Here is a 25,640-nt window from a genome sequence, read left to right as displayed (position 1 = left end):
TGTGGTTTAAGTATTACCATCTGCATTAGCTGCAGCAGTTCATACAGAGCCCTCTGGGGATGCTACCTAGTAGGACAATTACCTTCAACTGTGGAAGCCAAGCGAACAGCTTGATCTCTTTTGTGATTACAATTTTCCCAAGAGAGGAACAAGCTCCAGCTAATCAGTATGTTAGGAAATAGATGCTATTAATCGCACTAAATGAATCGAGTCAGCAAATCGGGCCTTATTGTCCACGAACTGCACTGCTTGACCTTCTGCACTCAGATACGCAAATGGAGACATTCCTATGAAATTTATGGAAGCATACTTCAGTGAAAAGTGCTGAACTGTTCTCCTGCCAGTGCACTTAGAGTGGGGCAAAAAAGTATTTAGTCAACCACCAGTTGTCCAAGTTCTCCCACATAAAAAGATTATTGAGGTCCCTGATTTTCCTCATAGGTAGACCTCAACTATGAGAGACAAAATGAGAATTTAAATCTAGAAAATCACATTGTCTGATTTTTTTAAAGAATTGATTTGTAAATTATGTTTGAAAATAAGTATTTGTTTAAAAGCAAAAGTTCAATTCAATACTTTGTTATATACTCTTTGTTGGCAATGACAGCAGTCAAACGTTTTCTGTAAGTCTGAACAAGGTTTTCACAAACTCTTGCAGGGGTTTTGGCCCATTCCTCCATGCAGATCTCCTCTAGAGCAGTGATGTTTTAGGGCTGTCGCTGGAAAACATGGATTTTCTTTCAACTCCCTTCAAAGATTTTCTAAAGAGTTGAGATCTGCTTCTTACTAAGCCACTCCTTCGTTACCTGGGCAGTGTGTTTGGGATCGTTGTCATGCTGAAAGACCCAGCCCCGTTTAATCTACAAAGCCCTTGCTGATGGGAGGTTTTCACTCAAAATCTGGCGATACCAGAAATTCTGCTGGTTTGTAGGTGACCAAATACTTATTTTCCACCATATTTTACAAATATATTTTTTTAAATCAGACATTATGATTTTCTGAATTTTTTTTCCTCATCTTGTCTCTCATAGTTGAGGTCTAACTATGATAAAAACTACAGGCCTCATCATCTTTTTAAGTGAGAGAACTTGCTCAATTGGTGGCTGACTAAATACCTTTTTGCACCACTTGTACTGCTGCTTTCAGGTGACTCTAAGAAAATTCTTTGTCATTTTCAGACTTACTTTGCCCCACTGCCACACCGATCTCGCTTACAGAGTAATGGCTTATGAAGGCCCAAAGTGTTTTACTGTTCCAGATCCATTCACCCGTTCGCACACTCCTATAACTACTAGGAGCAATGTGGGGTTCAGTGTCTTGCCTAAAGACATTTGGATATATGGGTGACCAAGGCAGGAGCCAAACCTGCGATCTTCCAATCAGAGGTCGACCACTCTACCTCCAGTCTCGCTTACAGAGTAATAAATACCCTTACGGGTGGATACAGGCTGTCTGCTGGCAAAAAATGGGCAAACCTGTTCGGGGCACGCAGGTGGCCCACAAGTAATATCAATGTGGTAAACCACTCAGTGAGCCCGTAGCGCAAAAATTTTCTCTTTTTTTCTATGGGCATGCTGTGGGCGATACGTCTTAGCAAACTTTTATACAACATACAAGGGTAAAGTAAGGACAAAGTAAGTGAGGCAAAATCAGATATTTCACTTTTAACCCTTTAAACTGCGCAAGGGGCGTCATAAGAGGTGTTGCAGAGATAATGGTGTCCTCCTTGCATGCCCCCTAAAAGTTTGTCCATTTTCCCCCCGCCATATCTAGTCCTAAGGGCAGTTGGGACCAATCCTTTTCTAACGAGTAGAGTGTGGCATAGAGGGCACTGCACGACAGCATCCCCGTACATCATAAGAACGTACATTAGCCTTATGAAGACGTCACAGCACACTTACTGCACGCACAACAATATTACATTCCATTTTCAATGAGCCTCAATGGAGCTGCAAGACACACCAACCTGCGCTCCCCTTTAGATACACCTTGATCTGGCCGCTTCTCTCTACAACCCTCCATGGGCTTGGACAACCCCAAATCAAAAACACATGTACCGGTCAGCCTCCGGTATGGATGCATGTGACTGTACTTTAACCATAGAAACTGTAAGTATCTGACCTAAGTAATGCAGATTAATACTTCCTCTTAAACGAGAGTTGTCCAAACCCAGGTCTTGATGGCCGGCCTTCTGCCGGTTTTCCAAAAGTCATGCCCTATCTGCTGCTGATTACCTGGATCAGGTGTGTTTAGCCAAGAAGGCACTTCAATGGCAGGTTGGTTGGACTGGCCCTCAAGACCTGAAATTGGACACCTCTGTATTCAACACTGTTCCTCTTGAGAACTGCAATCTCCATGCACAAAACTTAAGACCTTTTGTGATTTGTGGCCCCTACATTAGTGGAATAAGTAATAAAATTAACCTTTAACCTTCCGAGTCCACAGAAAATGTTTTTCTAAAATGTGTGCAGGAAATTTCCCCACTTGCACCTTGACTTTTACGTGTAGATACCATTTACCTCTAAACCTGCATTTATCTAAGCAAAATACTGACATTAGGGTTTATTGGCTCCAAAACTAGCCAAAGGAATTGCTTAGGTGGAGCGCCCGTGTGTTCAGCAGACACTTGGACTCTTGGTTTTGACTGAATGCAAACACACTCCTCCAGTGATTATTCAAAGTGACCTTGTGGAGCAGCATGTAGGGTCCAGATGCCGTGTCAGCAGTGCAGTTGTTGACAGAGGTTTAAAGCGCTGCCATCTGACACGGCCGTCCAATTAGAAAAGTGCTTCCCACACATTTGAAGTCTGTCCGAACACGTGTTTGTGGCTTTTCACATCATAATTGTGATGATAGCGCTTTAGCCATAATTAAGTCCACATGCATGACTGCATGTAAGATCTCTAATGGGTGCGGCGGGGGGTTGGGTGTGTGTGTGTGTGTGTGGGGGGTATTTCATCTGCTTAAAAAAGTGGGGCATGTTTGGGACTCATTTAAGGCAGAGGGGGGCTGTTGCATGAACATGTGTACCTTTGGCTAATAAATAACCAGAAAACTGTGCTGCCTACTGTGCAAAGCAAAGAATTTTTTTGTTGAGATAAATGTAAGCAGCTGCTTCCTTTGGACTTCCTGTTGTCGTGCAACTGTCTCACTACACTAAAGCTTTTTTTGTTTTGTTTTCTCCATGCCCATCAGGAAAAGGAAATGCTCCATTTGTCCGGAAATGGACCAGCATATGTGGAATACCTGAGCCTGGAAAAAAGCTGTGGCACTTCTAAAAAAAGGCCACATCAGTCATTCAGATTGATCTGCTCAAAACTAATATTTTTAGCAGTTCTGTCAGCTTATGAGAGTGTAGGGTACTCCCTTCCATTGTTGTCTTTTTTGTCAAATTGATAGTTTATTTTGTAAACGAATTGAGAAAGACATTTACATCTACTCTAAAGGAGATGCACGATGGTGTAGTGGTTAGCGCTCTTGCCTCATAGCAGCAATGCCCTGATTTAAATTCCAGCTGGGTCCTTTCCGTATGGAGTTCTCCTCATGTATGTGCGAATTTTCTCCAATCGCTCCGGTTTCCTTTCACTGTCTAAAAACATGCTTCGTGGGTTGACTGGTGTCTCTAAAGTTATAGGTGTGCACATGAGTGTGTGTGGTTGTGTGTCTGTCTCTGTGTGGCTCTCTGTTGCCAGGGTGTACCGCAAAGTAAACCCAAAAGTTGCTAGGATAGGCTCCAGCAACTCTGTGCACATACCAGGTGTAGCAATGGATGGATGGAAACATGGATGTTTGTAAAGGGTTACTCCCGATGTGGTGAATTTTTTAATTTTTTTGCGTGAATTTGGTTATAAGTTGTTAAAAATATTTGGTCAGTTGAGAATTACGCAGTTTTATGCGCATTTTACGTAGCTCTTATTACACAAATCTTACACAATTGTGGCTGATTCTTCCAAGATGCATACACAGATTCGTGGCTTTCCACGACCGTTCCACATATGTTTAACTGACTTTTCACGCATGTACCACCGATGTATAACTTTTTTATCGCGTAGACGGCACACATAGGTGTTGTAATTACTTAATTGACACACAAATCGACAGTCTTACAGCCTCTCTGCATCCTGGGCAAGGATGTGGAAGTGGTGGAGGAGTACAAATACCTGGGTGTGACTATCGACAGCAGACTGAGCCTGAGGAGCCACAGTACTGCTGTGTACAAGAAGACTCTACTTCCTAAGGACGCTGAGGTCTTTCAATGTGTGCAGCAAGATGCTGGGGATCTTCTACCAGTCTGTGGTAGCCAGCACCTTGTTCTCCTCCGTGGTCTGCTGGGGAAGCAGCATAGCAGTCAGTGACACCAACAGACTGAAGAAGCTGATCAGGAAGGCGGGTTCTGTCATTGGCTGCAAACAGGACACATTTGAAGCAGTGATGGAAAGGAGGTCACTGAACAGACTCCTTTCAATCATGGACAACCCAGAGCATCCTCTCCACCCGGTTCTGGACAAACAGCAGAGCTCCTTCTCTAGGAGGCTCAGGCAGCTCCGCTCCAAAACTGCCCGGTACCAGAAATCCTTCATACCCAATACAATAACCCTGTACAACAACACACAATGCAACAGATAACCTTTGCACATTTTTATTATCCATTTTTTTTTTTCTATTTTGCACATTTCTTTTGCACATCTTTTTACCTGCACTGTTTTGTAAATAGCTTTTTAAATTATATTACCTTGTTGTTTGCATTTATGCTACATATTCTTTATTCTTGTTTTTTTTATTTATTATTCTTAGTCTTTTTTTCCCCTCTGCTGTCAGTTGCTATGGTGACAAACAAATTATTTCTAATTCTGAAATCACAAATGAATTTCATATAAACAACGCGATAATCACGCACGGTTCATGTTCTACGTTAATTTATGTAGAACGTCTTCCGTGGTTTAATCGTCGTTCATTCGTGATACATCTGTGAAAATTTCACGTGACGACCTCGACTTTTCTCACTTTTGCCACGGATGACCAATTTTCATCGGTGCAATATGCACAAAATGTAAGTACTGGCTGTGTAATACGGCCTTTTAGGTCAGTGAGTCCTATCAATCAAACTGATTCAAAAGCAACTACAATATAAAAAAAGCGAATTGTTAAAATAAATCGTTACTCCCCTAATCTTATGGGTCACACCAGAGACCCATAAAACCCCAAAATTCAATTAGTTATCACAAATCTTATAGAAATTTCAGAGTATCTATCCAACTGGGAAATTGGCAGAACATCCTTTTTTTCCCCCCCGAATGATTACCTTCCTCTGAAAGTGTTGAATTATCGGTGTCTTATGATTTTAAATGTGGAAGGTAAATATTAAAGCATGATGGTTAAAGATATCTGGTTAAATGTGTTTTTTCCCCTACAAATAAATGACTAAACCTCTTAGGACCTGTGTGAATATCACATTTTGGGTTAGAGTTAGGGCTGGAATGCTTTTCAAAACCTTGAATATTTGAAAGCCTGGAATGTCAGTATATGTCCCATATCATCAAAAAGCCTCCTCTTCCTCAATAAATTTAGACTCTATATTTAGTTTCCACCCTCTCACCTCACATATTTTCCCTTGCAGCTAAATACAGAGAGGAATTCAAGCTCATCATCGACCGAATCGCTGTGGTGAAGTCAGAGAATGTAAGTGAACTCCTCCGATTTATTTTTGATTTTTTTACCTTTTGTGGTAAAAGCTTTGCTCCCATGGAGTTATATGTCACATGTCTACACCAAACGGTCAGTGAAACCGAGCACAGAGGACGTTGTTTTTGTTCTAGAATTTGGGTTTCACAGTCTCTTTTGGAGCCTTGAATTTTTTTCCCACTAACCGTTGATATAAAACAACAGTTGAAACTCACTGATGACGTAACCAGGTTGTCTGCTGTTGTAGAACGTGACTCATGACATTCTTGTTGAAAATGTTGCACTTTTAATGACCAAAAACACTGTTCTAAAATAGTTTGATACAAGCCTATTTTTAGTTTTAAAATCCAAAGGAGAGCCAAGTTATGGGACAGTCCTAAATGGTGGACAAGGACAAGAGAAGAGGAGGAACACTTGGTACGACCCAGGAGAGTCTTAGAAAAGTACTACGGGTTTTTAAAACCAGCAAATAACTTTGAATTAAGTATAAAGATGAGTAAATACTGTTTCAAATTTAACAATTCATTTCTAATTAAAATGCAACACAAATTATTTCCATGTTGAACCATATTTTTGTGACTACAAGACACTAAAAATGAACAAAATAGTCAAGACTGTATCCGTCAAGTGATGCGGCTTTGTATTTGCTAGTCGTACTTAAACATTTTGACGGGTTTTTGAGCGCCGTCTACCACAGAAAATCTGTTTAAACGGCTTATATCATGCAAAATCTTTTTAGTTGTTGTTGCGCTTTTTAATGTGTATCATTATGTTCATTCCTTGAGAAAAAAAGCCCCAAAGGGGCATTTCTGAGTATTCCTTTAAAAACCTGCTCTCTAAACACCGTCTCCTCCAAATCCATGGAAACGACTGGGTTACATTGTGACATAACAAATGGAGGAACCGCCCCTTCCAGGAAGAGTCTGTGCTACCCCAGGCTAACACACACAAACACTTTCTCCGAGAAGCTAGCGGTGATCGGCTAAACGCTTACCTTTTATATGCACCATATGTACATCCATCTTTGCAAAAGTTTGGATGTTGTTTGTTTTCGTGGGTGAAACGCAGACACGCTTTAGGTTGGTGTCATGAAATGGGCGGCACCCACACAGAGCGAAAGGCGGGGCCTCAGATATCAAGTCGTCTTACTTTACAGGACCTCTTCCGTCTACAGTACATTGATTGAACTTTGAAACTGTACGCCCGTTTGATGTGAACGCAGCATGAGACGCTTCAGGAGGAATATTGGCAACTTTACTGTAATTATAATCCTTGGAGAAAAGCCTTTCAAGCAGAGTTGAAGCAACTTTACCTGTAAAGGGTGGACCAATGACAAATGTCACTTTGTTTATATGGATGCAAAGGCAGATGAGGGGGAAACTTTTGGAGACATCGTTTTTCTGGAATATAAGTACAAAAAGAAAAAGAAAAAATACCTCACATCATTTTAACCCTTGTGCTATCTTAGCTGACCCCACCCTCACATTGACGTGTTCTCCCTACCATGACAAAGGTGGATAAAGGTGGAAAGATTTCATGTAATCCATGGAAACCAGTGAGGTTCACAAATCATTGAAGAAAAAAGCTTCAGCGCACTGTCTAGTGGGTCTAGATGACCCAACTCCCAATGGTAAAGTGCCTAGGATAGCACAAGGGTTACGGATGACATTTCACCTAAAACCATCATCAAAACTCCAAGACATTGTCTACACTCTAATAACTGTTTCTGTTCTGTTGGTTTACTGCCTCTCACAGGGGGAGAAGTACCTCATCCTCAAGAAAAAGTACAGGCACTTGCTGCAAGAGCGAGATGCCAAACGGCACGGATCAGACGCTGATCAACCGCGACACGCCAGCCCAACCAGAACCACCGCTACCGCGGAGTGGGAGACGACGGACGGCCTGACACACCTTACACACCAACAGGTACAGTGGACTGATGATGCCAGGAATTTAAGCTCAACCTGCTCCTCTGTTCTCAGTCCTGACAAGTTGTTGAGATTGCGTCGTTGCCTCAGCTCGCCGCGTCTCCCCTCAACGGACTCTGGCGTTTGTCTCTAAACAGAACCCTCTTTGTGGTGGCGCTGTGTCGTTCCTCTCTCCTGCATGTCAGCATTCCATGAATGGCTGTTTATTCAGGGAGAGAGCTTCATTCAGAGGAAGATATTCCTTTCCTGTACCATGGTGAATCCAAGATACTGTTTATCTGAAGAAGCACAAGGGCTTGGCTCAGCACGGGGTGGGCAAACTTTTCGACTCGTCGGCCACGAAGGGTTCTAAAATTCGATTGAAGGACCGAACCACGAGAAGATGCATGGAGTGTTTTGGCAATCCACCTCATAAGAGAGAGAAATAACGTGGAATGTAAATATGTATTTTAAACGTGAATATATATTTTGAAACAGAACATCTTTGAGTTTTTATTTCAAATTGTGGCTTTTGTTCTCATTTTCATGCAAGTTGCACCAATGACTTGTGTTAAATGCAGACTTAGAAAAATGCTGCGTTCATGTGATGTTTGAATGATCGGAAGAATCATGGATGCACGATAACCTTCTGCACCTAAGCAATGGTCAATTGATTTGTAGTGCGCCATCTTTGGGGAGAAACCAGAATTACAGGGAAAATAGAACATGAACGAGAATTATTAATGCAAATTATTCCCGTTTGACTGGCCAGATACAGTAGTGTAACATAAGTAGTTTTTCATATGGCCCCCATGCCCCAAACTTTTTCTTGTGAGGGCCACATAACATTTTTCTTTTCTCATGTGTCTAATTTTCAACTGTTTTGTCTTTATTTTATTGTGTTCTTTGGTACCCTGAAGGAGATGGAAAGCGCTTTAAGTTTCATTTATTTATTCATTATTTTTATTAAAATAAACATAGCTATTTATGAAATAAAAATAAAAATTGTGATAAAAAAAAGTCAGGAAAACTAATTTATTAATAACACTAACACATTTCAAAAATATAACCAAACCTATGGCGTTTCATGGCTGCCATTAATTAAATGAGGGCAAAGATAACTGAGCGAGGGCATTCGGGAACTGAGTGAGCGAACCTTGCAACTGTGATCAAAAGACACCCTCTGAACAATGCTCGCAAACTCAGCGAGTGTGCAGGAGCGCTGCTCAGTTAGGATTGCAGGCGTGCAGTTGTAAAATGCGGGGTGGCTCGGTTGGCATTGCGCTTGTTCAGTTGTAAGGCTCCCTCACTCAGTTATCGTTGAGCTTGTTCAATTAATGGCAGCCATACAAACCAATAAATAGTCGATCCTCTCCCGTCAAAGTCCCTTTGAGACGTTGGAGGGCTGCAGCTCCTCACACATCTCACAATTTGCACTAAGCTTCACAAATAAAACTGAGCAGTTTTATTTACGTCTGTTTCTCATCCAGTGAGAAAGAAAAAAAAGTCAATTTTTTTGTCTTCTGCTGCAGCTGGACTGCATTACCTCTTCACCAGTACAGTGTTACCTTCTTTACCTTCTAAAAATAACCTGTGATTGATGAAATCCGCAGAGAAGGATTACAGATGTTTATGGCAGGAAAACTCCTCGCTACGCACTTTGAACACTTTTCTCAGACAGACATGAACATTTTTACACTTTTCTATCTTCTTTAAACTCTCAAAGTTCAAACCTTTATCCCTTGTGCTATCCTAGCCATGAAGGGCGGAGCTTCAGCTCTGCTGTTGACAGTCTTTCCACTACCGTAACTCTTTGACTTTTCAATTCTCCTTGGATTCTGAAGCGGACAAAAGCATTTTTGTGTTGATATGCAACACTAATGAAGTTCTTAACATAAATCATCGACTTTTTAATTGATCAACATCAGTCAACTGATTCCTTTTGATCGCATAAAGGTTTGATTCTTTAAGAGTGTGTGTTATTAAGATGTCGCCAGTGACAGCTCTTCTGTTAACCTTTTTGCTATCCTAGGCACTTTAACATTGGGAGTTGGGTCATCTAGACCCACTAGACCAGGGGTCACCAACCCTGTGCCCGCGGGCGCCAGTGCGCCCGCGAGCACCCCTTGTGGCGCCCGCAGGGAATGCACCCCAATTGTTTTTTTTTTTTTTAATTGAAGCAAATATTCAACAAACAACCACGGCATGTCTATCCAGTGGCGGTTTTTGATATGGGCGATGTGGGCGGTCGCCCAGGGCGGCACTTCATAGGGGGCGGCATTTGCCGTGCCTGAGGCGTTACACGTAATGTGCTACATACTATAGTCAAAGAGGAAGTTTGGAGCTTTTAATTTGAAATTGCTTCAGCAGCCGACACTTGATGCTTTAAGTTTGACACATCAGACTCTTAAGAATGTCTTCCTCCTAATTGCTCTTCACACTTATGGTGCAAAAAAAAAAAAAAAAAAAAAAGAATACCTCAGAGTGAAACAACGTAAAACAGGCACATGAAAAGGAAATAGGCAGAACAAACACCCGTGCTCAACCCAATTTCGAAAAAAGCAGGCAATGGAGATTATTTCCCACAATTCTTTGCTCCGACACAGCAGACCCGATGCGCACGTGACCACCGCCCTCTGCTGCAAGACGCTTGCGGCCACACCTCTTTGCGGTAGTCTTTGGAACATAAGTCAAAAAACTCGAGAGGGGAGCGCAGCTCGCCGGTGGCTGGGTGAATCACACTAACAGGTGATTGGGAGTCATTTTCTATCTGACAATCAACTCTGAGCCGCAGCTGCGCCTCCCGTCATAGAGACGGAGCCGCGTGTGTCAGAGGGAAGGGGAGGGGGAGGGGGGATGAGATCAGACCATTTTTTATGGATTGAGGTTTTTTGGAGGATTTCTGCTGTTGGTGTTGCACAAATTTAGGGAAATGCCAAATATTTTTGGAGATAACTCCCACTGATGAGTTCTAAGATTTAGTCTTTAATGTTTTATAAGACCTAAACATATTAATCACAATAAGTTTTATTTTTTAGATCTAATCCCTCTGATATGCTTCACAAAGACACACACAGGACGTCACACATTAAGAAATTATAGCGAAAAATGAAGCAGGAGTCCAGCTCTAAAAAAATTTCTCTAAAAAATGATGAAAGAGCAAAAAAAATGGAATTATTTGATATAATTTTTTATTAATATTTCCAGGCTTTCTTTGCTTTTTGTCCTGCAGCATGTTCATATTTGTATAATTTTGACAGAATATATTTATATGGAGAACAAAATATTACAACTTATTTAAGGTTTAACTTGTGTTCCTGTTTTTATTCATATTTATGTTCAAAAAGTTCAGTTTAAAAGGTTTAAAAGTTTAGCTTTAGTGTGTTCAGTAAACATTTATCTTCTTCGGCCCAAAACCTTAAGCGTGTTTTTAACTTAGGCCCCTGTGTGACTGAGTTTGACCCCCCTGTAATACGAGTCTAGAAAATTCATGCATTTTTTGTGTAAAATGGCTAAATAGAAGATAGGGAACACAGCAGGATGTTGTCAAATTTTGTATGTGTGTGTGTGTGTGGGGGGGGGGGGGGGGCGCTGGTGGGGTTACTCGCCCAGGGAGTAAGTTAGTGTAGAACCGCCACTGTGTCTATCAATGACAACAATATCAATTCTGAGATAAAGGTAGACAAAAAAACAAACAAATATAACTTAAAAAATAATAAAGTAAGGGTCTATTACAAAAGTTTAAATAGATCAAATAAATTACACAATATCTGGGCGTTCTTGTGATTCATGTAATGTAAAGATTTAGAGATTAGGTTGAGACATCCATTAATGTGAGGTTTTACTTTTAAGAATTTACAAGTATGAATAAAATGCTTTGAAATTACAATCAGTACATTAATCAGAAAGTCCAGATTTTTGTCAATTAATTGTAATCAAATTTTAATTATATTCCAATTTAAAGGGTTAATGATGATATCTTTGGCTTTAAGCCAATTATGAAAAGAAGACCAAAACTTTTTTTACATGCAAACATTCGAAGAAAAGACAACCATTTCACCGTTTCTAGATCATTTCCACAAAAGACACAAAGATCACTGTCCCAGTTAAAGCGAGAATGTAAAAAAATGATTGGAAGGCTAAATATAATTTAACGGGAATGCTCCAAAAATAGCACTGCTCATATAGCAAATCAATATATTGTGGTGATCTGGGGGTTAGCCCCGCCTTCAGCTTGACTCATGGGAAGTGGGGAATCTTGGTGTGTTAAATTGCTCACCATAAGTGAGGGAGCTGTGAGCAGAATTGAGGTTAATGCTGTTTGGCTGGCAGTGGGGGTGTTCAAAATAAACAGACAGATATGATTGTCCGCTAACTTATGTGAGTGTCATTTTTGACAAACGGGGGTTGTGCTTTGCATGAGGCACAGGTAGCTGATTCAGACATGTCCAGTGGAGCTGCTTCTAAGTAAGAAGATAGTGAATCAAGACTTGAGCGCAACGGTACCGGCCTGGATATTAGAGGGTAGTGATTCAGTGCTTGCTATTGGTAATTGATGCACTTTAGTTCTGCTATTGTGAAATATATGGCAGAGTATGGAACGGCCTGAAACTTACGAATCGGCGTTCCCGCCTTTGAGAAAAAGGCGCGTGTGTGTGTGTGAGGAGGAGAAGGGGAGGGGTAGTGGGCGCAGCTTGCGAGGTGAAACGTCGCATGGAGACCATTGCGCTACACCTGGATCATGGGGTAGCTTAAATGACTCAGCTCATTCTAATAATGTCATTCTTTACTAATTATTGCGGACATTTTCAATACTTGTCTGTATTTTCCATATAAATTTATTTTTGCGGTTGTTTAGTTGGTGATAGTTACTTATAAATAAAGACAGCAGGTAATGCAGGCTGGAAAACAGCTGCATTTTTTTCAGACCATGAATAAACAATAAATAATTTGTTTATGAAAGTATTGAGGATTTTGGAGGATTTTTAATGTTGGTGTTGCACAAAATTATAAAAATGCCAAATATTTTTGGAGTAATCCCAGTGATGAGCTCTATGATTTAGTTTTTAATGTTTTATGAGACCTAAACATGATTTTCACAATAACAGGTTTTTAAATAATCAAATCCCTCTGATACATTTCACAAAGACACACACAGGACCAAAAACACACACACAGGACCAGAGGCACACACAGATCATCACACACCAAGCAGAAATGAACTTATTGCTAAAAAATGATGTCAGGAGTTGAGCTCTAAGAAAATGACAAAAGAGCAAAGAAAACGGAATAATTTGATTTATTATTTCTAATTATTATTATATCCTGGCTTTGTTTGTTCATATTTGCATAATTTGACAGAATATATTTATTATTCTGGATTAATATTCCTGTCTGTTTTTATTCACATTTATGTTTAAAAAGTTAAAATTAAGTTAAAGTTTTTAAAGGTTTAAAAGTTTAGCTTTTAAAGGAAGTCCTCAAATTGTGTTTTGTTTTTGTTTTTTGTTTTTTTTTTGGGGGGGGGGTAGGAGGTTTTTAGTGGCGCCCTTCATACCACTTACTGCCCATGAAATAGCCCTCGGTCTCAAAAAGGTTGGTGACCCCTGCACTAGACAGTGCTCTGAACCTTTTTTCTTCAATGATTTGTGATCTTCACTGGTGTCCATGGATTACATGAAATCTTTCCACCTTTATCCACCTTTGTCATGGTAGGGAGAACACGTCAATGTAAGGGTGGGGTCATCCAAGATAGCACAAGGGTTAAAGGATTACGGTGATATAATACAACACGTGTTAGAAACTGTTTCATATTTAATAAATCATCTATAGTCATGGCTCAAACCAGCTTTAAAGCAGATATGGACTCTTCCCAACCAGATGGTGTAGGATAGAAAGATACAAGTCAAACATGTGGAGTTAGCTCTGGGATCACGCCCCACAGAAGGCGACTTAACAGCTTGTTTTTGTGCGTTTGCGTAGGACGAGCGGCGGGCATCCGTGCAGCACCCTCAACAGGGAGGAGACCAACACAACGGGGAGGATGAGCTCGGCTCCGATTCTGGATCAAAGGTGCAGGTTTGGCTGATTCTCGAGCCATGTTTGCGCTAGCGCCGCCTGGCACAACGTTTACACAATGAGCAACGGTCTTCCACAAATATTTATCTGAATCAATCATAAAAGCATCAATACATCAACTCTTTCCTGTCTTGGCTGCTTACTGTGTCCTAGCAGAACAAAGTTGCACCACTTATAATACCCTTGCTCCAAATACAAAGGATGCACCTTTGTTACAAATCCACCAGGACACGCCTTGCTGGTGAAAAAAAAAAAAACATCCAGCAAGGCTGTGGGACAGGATCCTGAGTGAGACTAGGGACAGGCATTTGCTTTCAAACGGCTTTTTACTCTTTAGTTTAGTGTTTTTTCTAAAGAAGCTTTGAAGAACTGCCAAACTTCCAAATTAATTTGATTTTTTTAGATCCTAAATTGGTAAAAGAGGCTTTAAATTTGTTAAAAAATTACCCTCAAAATGAGCCATATTCTAACAACTGCTAGCTGCTAGCTAAAGACCTGAAAAGCATGCAAAGCTGTTAAATGGTCATTTTTTGTAATTATAACCTAAATTAGTAAAAGAAAGTTCAAAAGTTGAAAAAAATAAAAATAAAATAATAATACTTCTAAAAAAAAGAGACAAAGACACATAAACTGCTAATTGTTAGCTAAATAAATAAATTACCTGGAAAATATGCATTACTGTTAAATGATAATTTTGTGCATTTATGTGCTGGACTAGTAAAAGAAAGTACAAATGTTAAAAAAGAAACAAAAAAGATAATAACTAAACAATGCCTCCAAAAAATGCCATCGACTGCTAGCAGCTAGCTAAAAATGTACCTACAACAATGTGCATGAATGCTAACGGGAATTTTCTTGCAAGTAGTTCCTAAATTGGTCAAAACAACCCCCCAAAAAAACCCTGAATATTAACGCTTCTTTAATATGAAAACTGGGTAATGACACAACTGTTTGTTCAGGGTGGGCAAACTTTTTACCCCGGGACAAAAAAAGGAATAAAAAGTTTCACCACAGGGAAAAACACAAACTTAGACAAATGCTGCGTTCATGTGATGTTGGAGTCATCGGAGAAATGACTGTCCAACTCGGAAAACACATGAATATCAGAAAAACAACCGCTTTCTCAGCGTTTAACCGTCACCATCTATGGGGAGACACCAGAACTACCGGAATTAAAACCCAATAATAATAGTTCATTTCAGTTTGGCCGGACAAATTAAATAGTTTGATGGGCCGCATTTGGCTAAAGGCCTGAAAATGAAATTGTTTAAATGAGCCGATTAGTACTTACCAGTGCCAATTGCATGCTTTAAATCTAAAAGTCCCAAATCCAGAATAAATTGATTTATTTTTTATAGACCTGGTGTTCAAGGTCAAGGCACTTATGATAGTTACAGAGCTGCTTTTTGTGCTCTTTTGCTTGGTTAGTTAGTGTTTTATTGCTCTCAAAAAGCAGCTGCTGTTATGCCAGAACAGCTCAAGGTAGTTTGGTCTGCTGTGGAGGAACGGTCTTAAGGCCAATTCCAACCCAAGCAAAGAAAACCTGAAAATTTCAAGTCTTTTTCTAAATGAAACAGAGTAACCCACTGTTAATGTGTTCATATGTGACAGATTTAACAGAAATGAAATCAAATTTTCTATAAATTTTAAGGCGAATCTTGAACAGTAATTGTTTTTGTTTTTTTTGTAAAGTGATCTCTAATGTCCCTAATTCTAAAGGTAGTATCTAGGTGTATTAAAACAAATAAATAGAACAGTTAGAAACTATCGAAAATGAACCGATTATTTTTGCATTCTCAAATATAAATTGCTGACTTTTTCCGTATTTTTTTGTTGGCTGATATATTCAGACAGTTAGAGTGATGCCTACAGAAAAGCTTACAACTGTCTGACGGTAGAACTTTTGATAGTTCTCTGTTTTGTCATTCAAGTTGTAAAAAAGAAATTCTCTATTTCTGTTTTAACTGTAAAGTAGACGCTAACAAAAGTTTGCTACATGGTACACTTATTTGAAAAAAAAAAAAAGAAATCATAAGGAAAATGGTGACCTCTTGTTGGTATGGAGCTTTTTCCTTCTCTTACCCACAAGGGGGCGCCAAGTAAATTACCTGTATTTGCGAGCTGCAGGCATGTTAATTCAGTAGGAGGACTAACTGGTGGAGTTACTGCATTGAAATTAAGCTTACTGTTGTTATGCTAAGCAGAAACATGGTTGACCTCATTATAAAGATAATGACCATTTGTTCCCATTGAAGAGGTGGAGATTCCCCCCCAGGAAAGGAGGTGGAGATCCTCTCTGTGGCCCCTGGACAGATGAAATATGCTAAAGTCTGTCATTAGAACACTCAGGTCAGATTTAGTTTGCTTCTCTTTGGTATTAGTCACAATACAACACGGATAGGTTTTTGAAAAGCACACACTAGGAGACTGTTTACTTTGCTGATAAACTGTGTCTTCTGAGACGTCATCATGATGTGCCGAAATCATTTTTTAGAAAAAATTGCAGTTTTTGTCACACGCTATACAAAACGCAGATTTAGAGTCAACTATTTGGATTTGGTTGTATGAAAATGACTCATGTTTATCAAGCTTTATTTGGCATTTTATAAAGAAAAGGTAACAGAAAAAGGAATTAATTTAGTGTCGTTGCAACACAACACAGGAAAGTGCTGGATTTGAAATGATTCCAAATCAATTATTCATTTTTTGGCTTCATTAATACACCATACAGATTGCATGACTGCAAAAATATGACTCGCATTTATTGCTACAAAAAGATTTTAAAGCTGCACTTCAGTGAAAATCAAGTTTTCTCGTATTTTTCTCTCGATGGAGGATTTTTATAAAGAAAATTAATAATAAAACTGCATTTCTGGGAATTTCTTTATTCAAAATCATTGTGAATCCGGAGCCGATGAAAAAAAAAAAGATTTTTAAAAAAAGGAACACATTCATGACATAGGAAATATGCTTGTTTAGTAAAAAACTGATGGTTTTTAGCTTTAGCTAAAAAAATTTAGCTTCTGCTTCATCATCTGGAAAAAAACAGGCAGTGAGAGGTGAACTTTCCCTCTGAATAGGCTTGATTTAACCCATCGTGACGATCAGCAGAAATATAACTTTCCTTTGCCTCTACAGATGAGGTCGGTCCCAGTAAAAACTAAGCGGCGCGTTGCCACGGCACCATTTAACAAATAGTCTGCTTTTTGTGAAAAAAGCGATTCAAACCAAAATAAGAACATAAATTATGTACTAAAAACTGGTTGAAGGGACCATGGTATAAGCAGGATAATGGCCTTCGAGGGTGTGAGCCAATGGAGTTGCAGAGCAGCAGTAGTAGTTTAGTAGAATATTTTTTATGCCACAAATGCGATCTTTTTCATACTGCATTTTTCTTTCTGCTCCTGATTTAAAATGATAATAAAGAAATAATCAGAAGTGCAGTTTGAGTTTAGTTTTCTTCATATATGTCCTCCATCATAAAAAAAAAAAGCCACATGAACATGTTAAAAACACCAAAAACAAAATTTTCTCCAAAGTGGATCTTCAAAGTCGCCATCTTAAAGAAGAAAGGACAATTATTGAACAAATTAGGTTGTTTCAGAGCTAACGATTCGGGAATCATAAATCAATCAAGATGTCAGAGCCTTGTTGGATCCAATTTCTAAGTCAAATAAAACGAACAAACAATGAGGTGTAAACATTTTTCAAACTTGATAGTGAGAATAACTATTTCGGTTACATTTTAACATTTTACAATGGGGTTAATTGGTTGTGTAAAAAACAAACAAAAAAAACACCTGCAGATGACCTGGCTCCAGTTATTTAAGTCATAAAACATCCAAAAAATGAAAGAAATTAAGAAAAAAGCCAAGAATAACAATAATAATTTTCTTAAAGACCCACTCTAATGAAAATTGTGTTTTTGGTGTTTTTAACACGTTCTTGTAGCATTTATTCATAACGGAGGACATGGATAAAATTTTTAGATTAAAGCTGCCTTCCTGGGTATTTCTTTATTCAAAATGATTTGGATCAGGAACAGACGAAAGTCGGATGTTTGGAAACACAGCTCCCAAGTGTGGCTTTTCCGCTCCAATTCTAAATCCTCCACCAGCAGACAAATAGATCCACATATGTTTTCATTTTCATCCTCGGAGCTGTCGTCTGGCTCTGTACGGCTACTTACCGCTGTTTTTTTGCTACGCTAACGTTAGCTTGGGCTTGTCAGCTGCTGGTATCTAGCGGGAGAGAGTTTCAACGAAGGCATGCTGGGAAATTAGCTTGGCTAACTTCTGCACCAACAGTCCAAAAGCGAATTTTCTAATGAGCCCTGGCTGTTCTACTGAAGGTAGGTACAGATAAGTTTCATATATAGCCACAAGGTGCTTTGCAGGTTAAAAAACATAAAAGAGAAAAACATGTAAAACATGGTAGCCTTGTATAGTAAACAGCCCAAACAAAACCAGTTTCTGTTCAAATATGTCTTAAAAAATAACACAGGCTTTTTGTATCTTAGCTAAAAACTGCATCATCATAATTAAAAGTGGAAACAATTTTACAAAATAAAAAAAATATAGCTGGAGTGGGGACTTTAAAGGGCTTTCATCATGCAAAATCACTTTTTTGAGCTTTTAAGTGGATTTTAACATTCATTCCTCACTATATAAACTGGGTCTAGGTTAACGCCATGAAATGGGCGGCACCCATAAGAAGCGAAAGGCGGAGCCTCAGACATCAAGTCGTCTTACTTGGTTGGAAAGAACTCAGGAAAATAGCTAATTTTTTTTTTTTAAAGTGTTCTTTTGTGTGCCAAAGGTAATTATAATATTCATGGATATAGTTTACTATAAAAGGCTATAGACTAGCAGGAGATAGGAATAAAAATTCCTCCTTAGGCCTTCCCTGGAGTACATGCAGTCTCTCTTTAGTCCACAGTGTTGTCCTGTCTTCTGTGTCTGTTATTGTGTTTTTTCACCAAATCTACACGTCAGACAGGAAAAGTATCTCCAATTTCAAACATGAAAGGGCCGACTGTTTGAACATGCTGTGTGATCTTGAAAGGACTAAACAATTCTATCATCTCATAAATCGACCAAATGAGTTTCCTACGCTGTTTCTCCTTTAAGTCTGACCTAAAGTGTTGCAGAAGCAGGTTTCTTTTTGGTTACCTGTGAATTGGATTGTTATTAATTAACCCTTTTTGTGTTAAAGTATCACCTCGGTCTTGTTATTCCTGTATGTGTCTGACGCCCTTTGGTCGCGACGCGTCAGCTGGAAGGCATCACAGTAGTGTGTGACCCGTGTGTGAAAGCGTCTGTTTGTGTCCTGTGATGTGGAAGCCTGGTGATAGGGGACACTTAGCGAGTATCAAAGCGCAGCGCTTCGTCACCTCTGAGCGATAGCCGTTTGTTGTTTTTTTTTTTGTGTGTGTCTCAGTCCGAGTCGGAGCATGACGAGGAGAGCACGGGCAGCATGGGCTCCGCTTCTGTCGCAGTAAGTCCTCTTCAACTTTTTTCCACTTTGTTAATTTTTTACAGAGGGGTTAGAGCATTTTAGATGTCTAGAATGTAAAGATTGACTTTGTCTTCTCTAGAGAACACGACCTTTATGTGTTGGGTCTCACACTTATAGACTATAGTGTCTTCCCCTGTTAAACAAATAGGAAAAAGGCAACTTTTAAGCTCAGTGGAGCGTCATCAGGGGTGTTTCCCGCATTGTGTCAGTTAGCTGTGACCCTCTCCAGCTGGTAGGAACTGGATTTCGGGTTTGAGGCCACAGCAGGATGTGTGCTTGTGTTCCAGCTGGATCCTACAGAGAAAGAGTGGATCTACTCTGCGGCCAGTGCTCGAGTCCCTGAACTCTTGAAGCTGCTCGTGCAGGACCCTTCTCTGGCAAACAAGAAGGTAGCATCGTGTTCTAGTCCGTCTATTATCCAACTATTTCACTTGATTGTAACTGTTATTTTTAGTTGTTATGCATGAGAGAAGTAAAACCACAAAGTATGATGGGAAACATCATCAACTGCTGGTTTCCATTATGTCATGTTCCAAAAAGGAATCCAAATGAGACTGAGTTGGGAAGATGATCCGGTCAAGCAGTTCACTTCATTTCAGTTTATTTATAAAGTGCCAGTTCACAACCTAGGTTTTCTCAAGGCGCTACACAACATGCAAAAAGCAAACAAACAAACAAAACTGTTCTGACAGTACAAATGACAAAACAGAAGCATTTGAATTTAGTCTAACTTCAGACATCAGCTAATGAAGGACCTCATTTCAAAACAAGCTTTATGTTAAGCTACTTCAGTGTTTCTGTGTTTGCTCTGCTTGTTTTTTTGTTTTGTTTTGCATTGTAGCATTGACTCTAAATGAGAACTGGACTGAGTGACCCCTCCCCCCTCACGTTCCAAACAGGAAGTACCTGCTGGTCCCAAGAAGCCAAAATCCCATAGACCTCTATAGAGAAATAAACAGCTGTTACTCTATCATTCTGTATCTCAGAATAACCATTCTTGCTCTAATCATTTGTTTCTATATATTCTTGCTAATCCAATTTTGTTTTTGATAATATTTTTTCTTTATCTTAAGTTATTCAAGTTAAAAAATGACCAATCAGATGCCTCAGTAAAAGCATGTGGTGCCTGCTGGCACCCCACCTCAAACGTTTGATTGACAGATTATTCCCGAGCTGCTTTCAGTGGTAGGGGTGTGGTCTTCCAACAAGCTCACTCCTGATTGGCGACAAGAGTTGCCATAAAAATGTATGTTGACTCGGACCAACCATCACTGTCGTCCGGCTCCAACATGGCGACGTCCATATCGCAGAAAAACGGAGTCTGAATTGGCTTTATTTTGCTGGAGCTGGAAGTAAGCCGTTTTTCATGGTTGATGTCACAAGCACTCAGTCCAGATCTGTCTTATACAGTCAATGCATTGTAGCTAGTTGCAAAAGCTAGCTGGCTAGCTATTGTAGCTAGCTGCAAACTACTAATAAGCAATGCACAGCATTTCTCAGTACAGTGGTAAATTCTGACATTTAAAAAAATGTGTGCCGCGGGATTTTTGTCAAGGTTAAAGTGTGCCGTGGCTCAAAAAAGGTTGAAAAACACTGGGCTAAACACATAAATGCACATCCATCCTTGCAAAAGTCAGGATGTTGTTTGCTTTCGTGGGAGAAACAACGCAGAAACGCTGCTGAGGCCGACTTTGGAATGATGTCATGAAATGGGCGGAGCAAAAGGTGGTGCCATAAAGATCGGGGGGGGGGGGGCTTACTTTTGGGGTTGGAAAAGAACTAAATAACTATAATTTCATAAAAAAATCTGTTCTTTAGTGTGCCAAAGGTAAAATATTAATGTCAGAAGTCAGAGCTCTGTCTCCCCCTCTGGTCACCGGAAAAACCGTCTCCTTGAGATTTAAATGCACTTCATCTCCCAGCAACCCCAGTGGACAGTTCCTGGATGCCACACACCCGACTTTCATTTGTAATCACTCACAGTACGCTTAAGCACTGTACTGAGCCTCACTCAGTGTGAAGTATGGATTGTTCCACTCTGCCTGCTTTACCGAGCGTTATATCCCGGCCTTGATCTTCTGATTTCCTGACCCTGTTTTGTCTCTGACTCTATTTACCTGCCGCCTGCTCCGACTCTCGTCTGGATCCTGACTACTCTCGTTTCCTCTCTGATGCTCCCATGCTCTTATTGACCCCTGCCTGCCTGACCCTGATTTAGCTTTGTGGACTTTCGGCTGAGCTAATAAACCGGCTGCAGTTAGAACCAGCCGTCTGCCTGTTTTGTGAGACTCATCATATATATGGATTTAGTTTACTATACAAGGCTTAAGAATGGCACAATATGGGCCCTTTAAAATCGAACTGTATTTTACACAATTAAACTGAATTGTGGGAAAAGTATATCTTTGCATCCTGATTCCAAACCATTAGGTTGATGTTGACAGTGTCAAACGTGTGTTGCACCAAAATAAAGAAGGCTTGAATACTTTATTGTTTTACACCAGGATTAGAGTAAGTCCACTTCTTAAGATTTTTCTTCAGGTTTTTCTTAAGTTTTTAGTCTTTTGATGTTCTTTTGTGAAACACAAATCATATATCAAAACAAAACCATGACTCAAAAATGGAGATTTAAACCAAATTGTGGGGAAAGTGAATAACAGACAATCAAAAAGCAAAAACTGAACCCATGTTGGATTTAAGTTCTGATAAACTACAATTTTCTTCATGTGAAGGAGAAGTAAATACGTAAAGAATCAAATTTAACAAAAATATAAATACATTAATTTCAGTTGATAAATGATAAAAAAATTGACATTTCAAGTGGAAGAAGAGAATGTGTTGATAAGTTCCAACCTTAAGTTTTTCGTTTTCTTTTAATATAATTTCAAATATATTAAAATAAATATACTTCATTCAAAGTAACTTTTTCTGATTTAGCTTTTTTTTTTTAACTTAAAATAACCATTCATTTCATGGTTGATTTACTGTTTCCAAAGGTGGGTGACAGGCAAAGATTTGAGACACGAGTCGCAACTCAAGGATTTGAGACTTGATGTTTGGGACTTGTTTACAAAGTTCATTAGTTAAATTTTACCCACCAGGTTGTCACGTCTAAAAATCAAGCTCTTTTTGTAAAAGGTTTTCCATTAGGAATGCAGAAACACCAACTTCCTGTTTCTGTCCCCACACAAGTTGTTTGAAAGTAGTTTACTGACAATTTACTACAATAAAATATTTGTTTTAACAACCAGTTTCAAAGCTTGAGACCATCTTGGACTTGTGAGCATCTCTGACTGTTTCTTCCATTGTGAAGCATACTATATATTTATGATCATTTTTATTTTTAACATTTAAGTTTAGCCTTTGATGGTTATGTTGGAGTGTTTGATCATTTTTCTATAATTATTTTACAGATACTTTTTGTTGTGGCATCCTCATTCTATAGAATATTTGAATACACTTTAAAACTGTACATGTTTCTGTGGGTTTAGAGATGTCACATGGCTAACATGTGACTTTCTACTTCCATATGCATCTTGGTGCAATGAAACCAGGACTTCACCTCGGTGAGTATTTCATGATTTTTTTACCATGTTGCAGTTACAATCTGTGACCTGACCCGACCCTTTTCTCTCTGCTGTTTTCACACATGATGGCTCCTGACTGTGGCGATAACCACTTCTCAGGGGGTAAGTTCCATCAGTCATACTTCTTCTCTCTCAGCTTTGTTTGCAGATAGCACCCAGCCAGATGGATGGCTTCTCCTCGAACGTTCGGCCCCAAGGTTGTCCGGCCGTCAAGCGCGATTCCCTCTCTCTGGCAGCCGCATTTTGCTTCTGTAACTTCCACCGGCCCATTGTGCCGGATTCTTCCCCTAAATAGTCTTCCGAGAAACCCGTGTTAAAACATCCAGATCGTGCATTTCAAAGGTCCACCATCAAAAGGATTATGAAAGATAGCTTTTTAGCTCCTGCGCCCCTCCTGACAACCCAAATCCTTTTATTTGTCTCTGTGTGCGCTTAAGAGATTTGAGCTGATGTTTGTTGTCCCTCCCCTGTGTCACAGTTCTCACACTGTCCTGTGGCCGCAGCAGACCACCTTCTAAGAGTAGCCCTAAGCCTCTGCCATCTCCACCCGGACAAGATAACACGGCCGCCATTGAAGTGCAAGGAGATGAGGAAAGGGGGGGATGGAGATTAAGGAGAGTCTTAATGCGCCACAAAGACTTCACCCACTTAAAGATAATCTGAAAGTTATAGAGCGGCCTGGGATTAATTGTAGAACAATGCTGCTGTGTCCCTGGGAAGGTGCTAAACCCTCCTCAGGCCTCTTTGATGTTTTCAGACTTCGACCTGCGTTTATGAAGAAGAGGCCAGGCCTTTTTTTGAAAAAACTGAAAAAGTGGGAGCTGTAAGGGTTCGATACCCATCCCTTGATTTTGCAGAAGTTGATCCTAGCGTACCAGATGATGGGCTTTAAATCTGGTGTTTGACCTGGACTGAAGGGATTATCCATCTTCCTAGCAGCACTGGAGTACTTCCTCTGCCTACCAAAGATTTAAAGTTGTAAATACAGTAGTCCCTCAGGAATTACGTCTTAAAAATAATTTGTAAAATCTGCACCATATTAGGACGCACCAGATTATGAGGCGTACCGTCAATGAATGGTATCTTTTTTAATTTAGGTCATAAATAAGGAGTACCGAATCATGAGACACTTTAAGTGAGACAAAAGAGTCAGAGAGAAGTCCATTAGGCTTTATTAACCGCGTTCACAGTAACTATAGTACTTGTTTTTAACGCGCTACACGTTAGCCGCGCTAAGCTTATATCATTAACTCCAAAGCTTGTTAGTAACACGTAAAAAAATCACATAATGTTAGTTTTGTTTGCATGTTTACAATACTTACAATACGACGTTCTAAATTGATCAGTAACCACGCTAACTACCAACCTTGTTGGCTACATGTAAAACAAAACACAGTCTGATACCGCTACATGTTAGCTGCATTAGCATATTTACAAAACACCCAAACTTTTTTGCAACTCATGAAAAAAGAGATTAACACAGCTAAAACAAGAGTTACTGTGACTACGCTAACGCCCAACCTTGTTAGTAACAAGCAGAAAAAGAACACAGTCTGACACCTCTGCATATTAGCTGCGTTAGAATGTTTGCAATAACACCCAACCTCGTTTGCAACTCATAAATAATCAGACTGACATTTTGACAAAGCGCTGTGTACTTCTTAAGATTGCGTCGACCTCAGTGAGCACAACCAGTATCAATGCTTGTATAAAGGCCGTATCACACAGCCACTACGTACGTTTTACGCATATTGCGTAGATGAAAATTGGTGGAGATATGGCAAGATATATAAAAGTTGTGGTCTTTACGTGGAATTTTCACAGATGTATCTGGAATTAACTATGTCAAAACCACGTAAACAACGTAAAAGACCCAAAATGTATGGGTCAATTACATAGTTTGAACATGATGTTTTCACCGTGTGCGCCATATAAAAGGTATACATTGGTGGTACATGCGTGAGTCAGTTGAACATATGTGGAACGGTTGTGGAAAGCCACAAAGTTGCGTATGCATCTTGAAAAATGTCCCAAAATTGCGTAAGATTTACGTAATAATTGCATATAAACTACGTAAAATACGGAGAAACTGTGTGATTCTCAACCAATCAAACATTTTGAATAGCTCAAAACCGAATAAATGTAAAGACCTGTCGGTCGAAACCCTCGACGAACATCTGCGCACATCGACGAATCATGAACGCACTTCTGCACATCACGTAAGACCGATATTTCATGCGTGCAAAATGTGGAGGGTTGTTTTTTTTTTTTAAATTAAGAATTTTTAGTACAAAAAATGAAGTGCGAAAAATACTGTAGTTGTCTTAGTTTTTACAATGTTTTAAGGCTGTAAAACTCCTCACTACACACTGTTTACATTTTCTCAGACAGACATGAACATTTTTACACTTTTCAGTCTTGTTTAAACTCTCACAAAAATCCTGTAGTAAAAAACGAAAACTAAGATCCAATGGCAACCGAAAAATGTGCGTTAATTTGACAACTGTACGCTCTCTGTAATGGAGATGCTACACTGAGAGAATAAGTCTACAGCCAATCAGGACACAGAACACAATGTGCGATAAAAAAACAAAAGAGAAAAATTCCAAGACCGCTAACTGATACATATATATATTTTTTTGTCACTTTATTTTTTTTTTGTCTTATTGTATTTTATTTTGTATTTTTGAAGTAAGATTCCCCGTTCAGACTGGAGTTTGAAGAGAAATGGAATTTCAATTTCCATGTATGTCAAAACATCATAGAGATTGACCATAAAGTTTACTTTGACTTTGACAACTGTATTGAAACGATGCAACACGGGTAATGTCACTCAAACCCAACGCCTCTCACACCAGCCTCCTTCTCT

At 39.5% G+C, this 25,640-nt stretch overlaps 1 protein-coding gene across 1 annotated transcript in view; it reads left to right on the top strand.

The window, feature by feature from the left end:
* The window catches only part of LOC101161224 (uncharacterized), a 51,560-nt gene that overhangs the window by 3,912 nt on the left and 22,008 nt on the right, over nt 1-25,640 (top strand). Inside the window, exons 2-7 of the mRNA XM_078950221.1 lie at nt 5,618-5,679; nt 7,438-7,608; nt 13,572-13,661; nt 19,107-19,163; nt 19,472-19,573; nt 22,739-22,750. Of these exons, the coding sequence (XP_078806347.1) occupies nt 5,618-5,679; nt 7,438-7,608; nt 13,572-13,661; nt 19,107-19,163; nt 19,472-19,573; nt 22,739-22,750 (494 nt within the window). The remainder of the gene's footprint in view (nt 1-5,617; nt 5,680-7,437; nt 7,609-13,571; nt 13,662-19,106; nt 19,164-19,471; nt 19,574-22,738; nt 22,751-25,640) is intronic.

This window comes from Oryzias latipes, chromosome 7, assembly GCF_053564925.1.
Source record: "Oryzias latipes strain Hd-rR chromosome 7, Olatipes_Hd-rR_3.1".
NCBI lineage: Eukaryota > Metazoa > Chordata > Actinopteri > Beloniformes > Adrianichthyidae > Oryzias > Oryzias latipes.
This window is presented reverse-complemented; position numbering and strand designations above follow the sequence as displayed.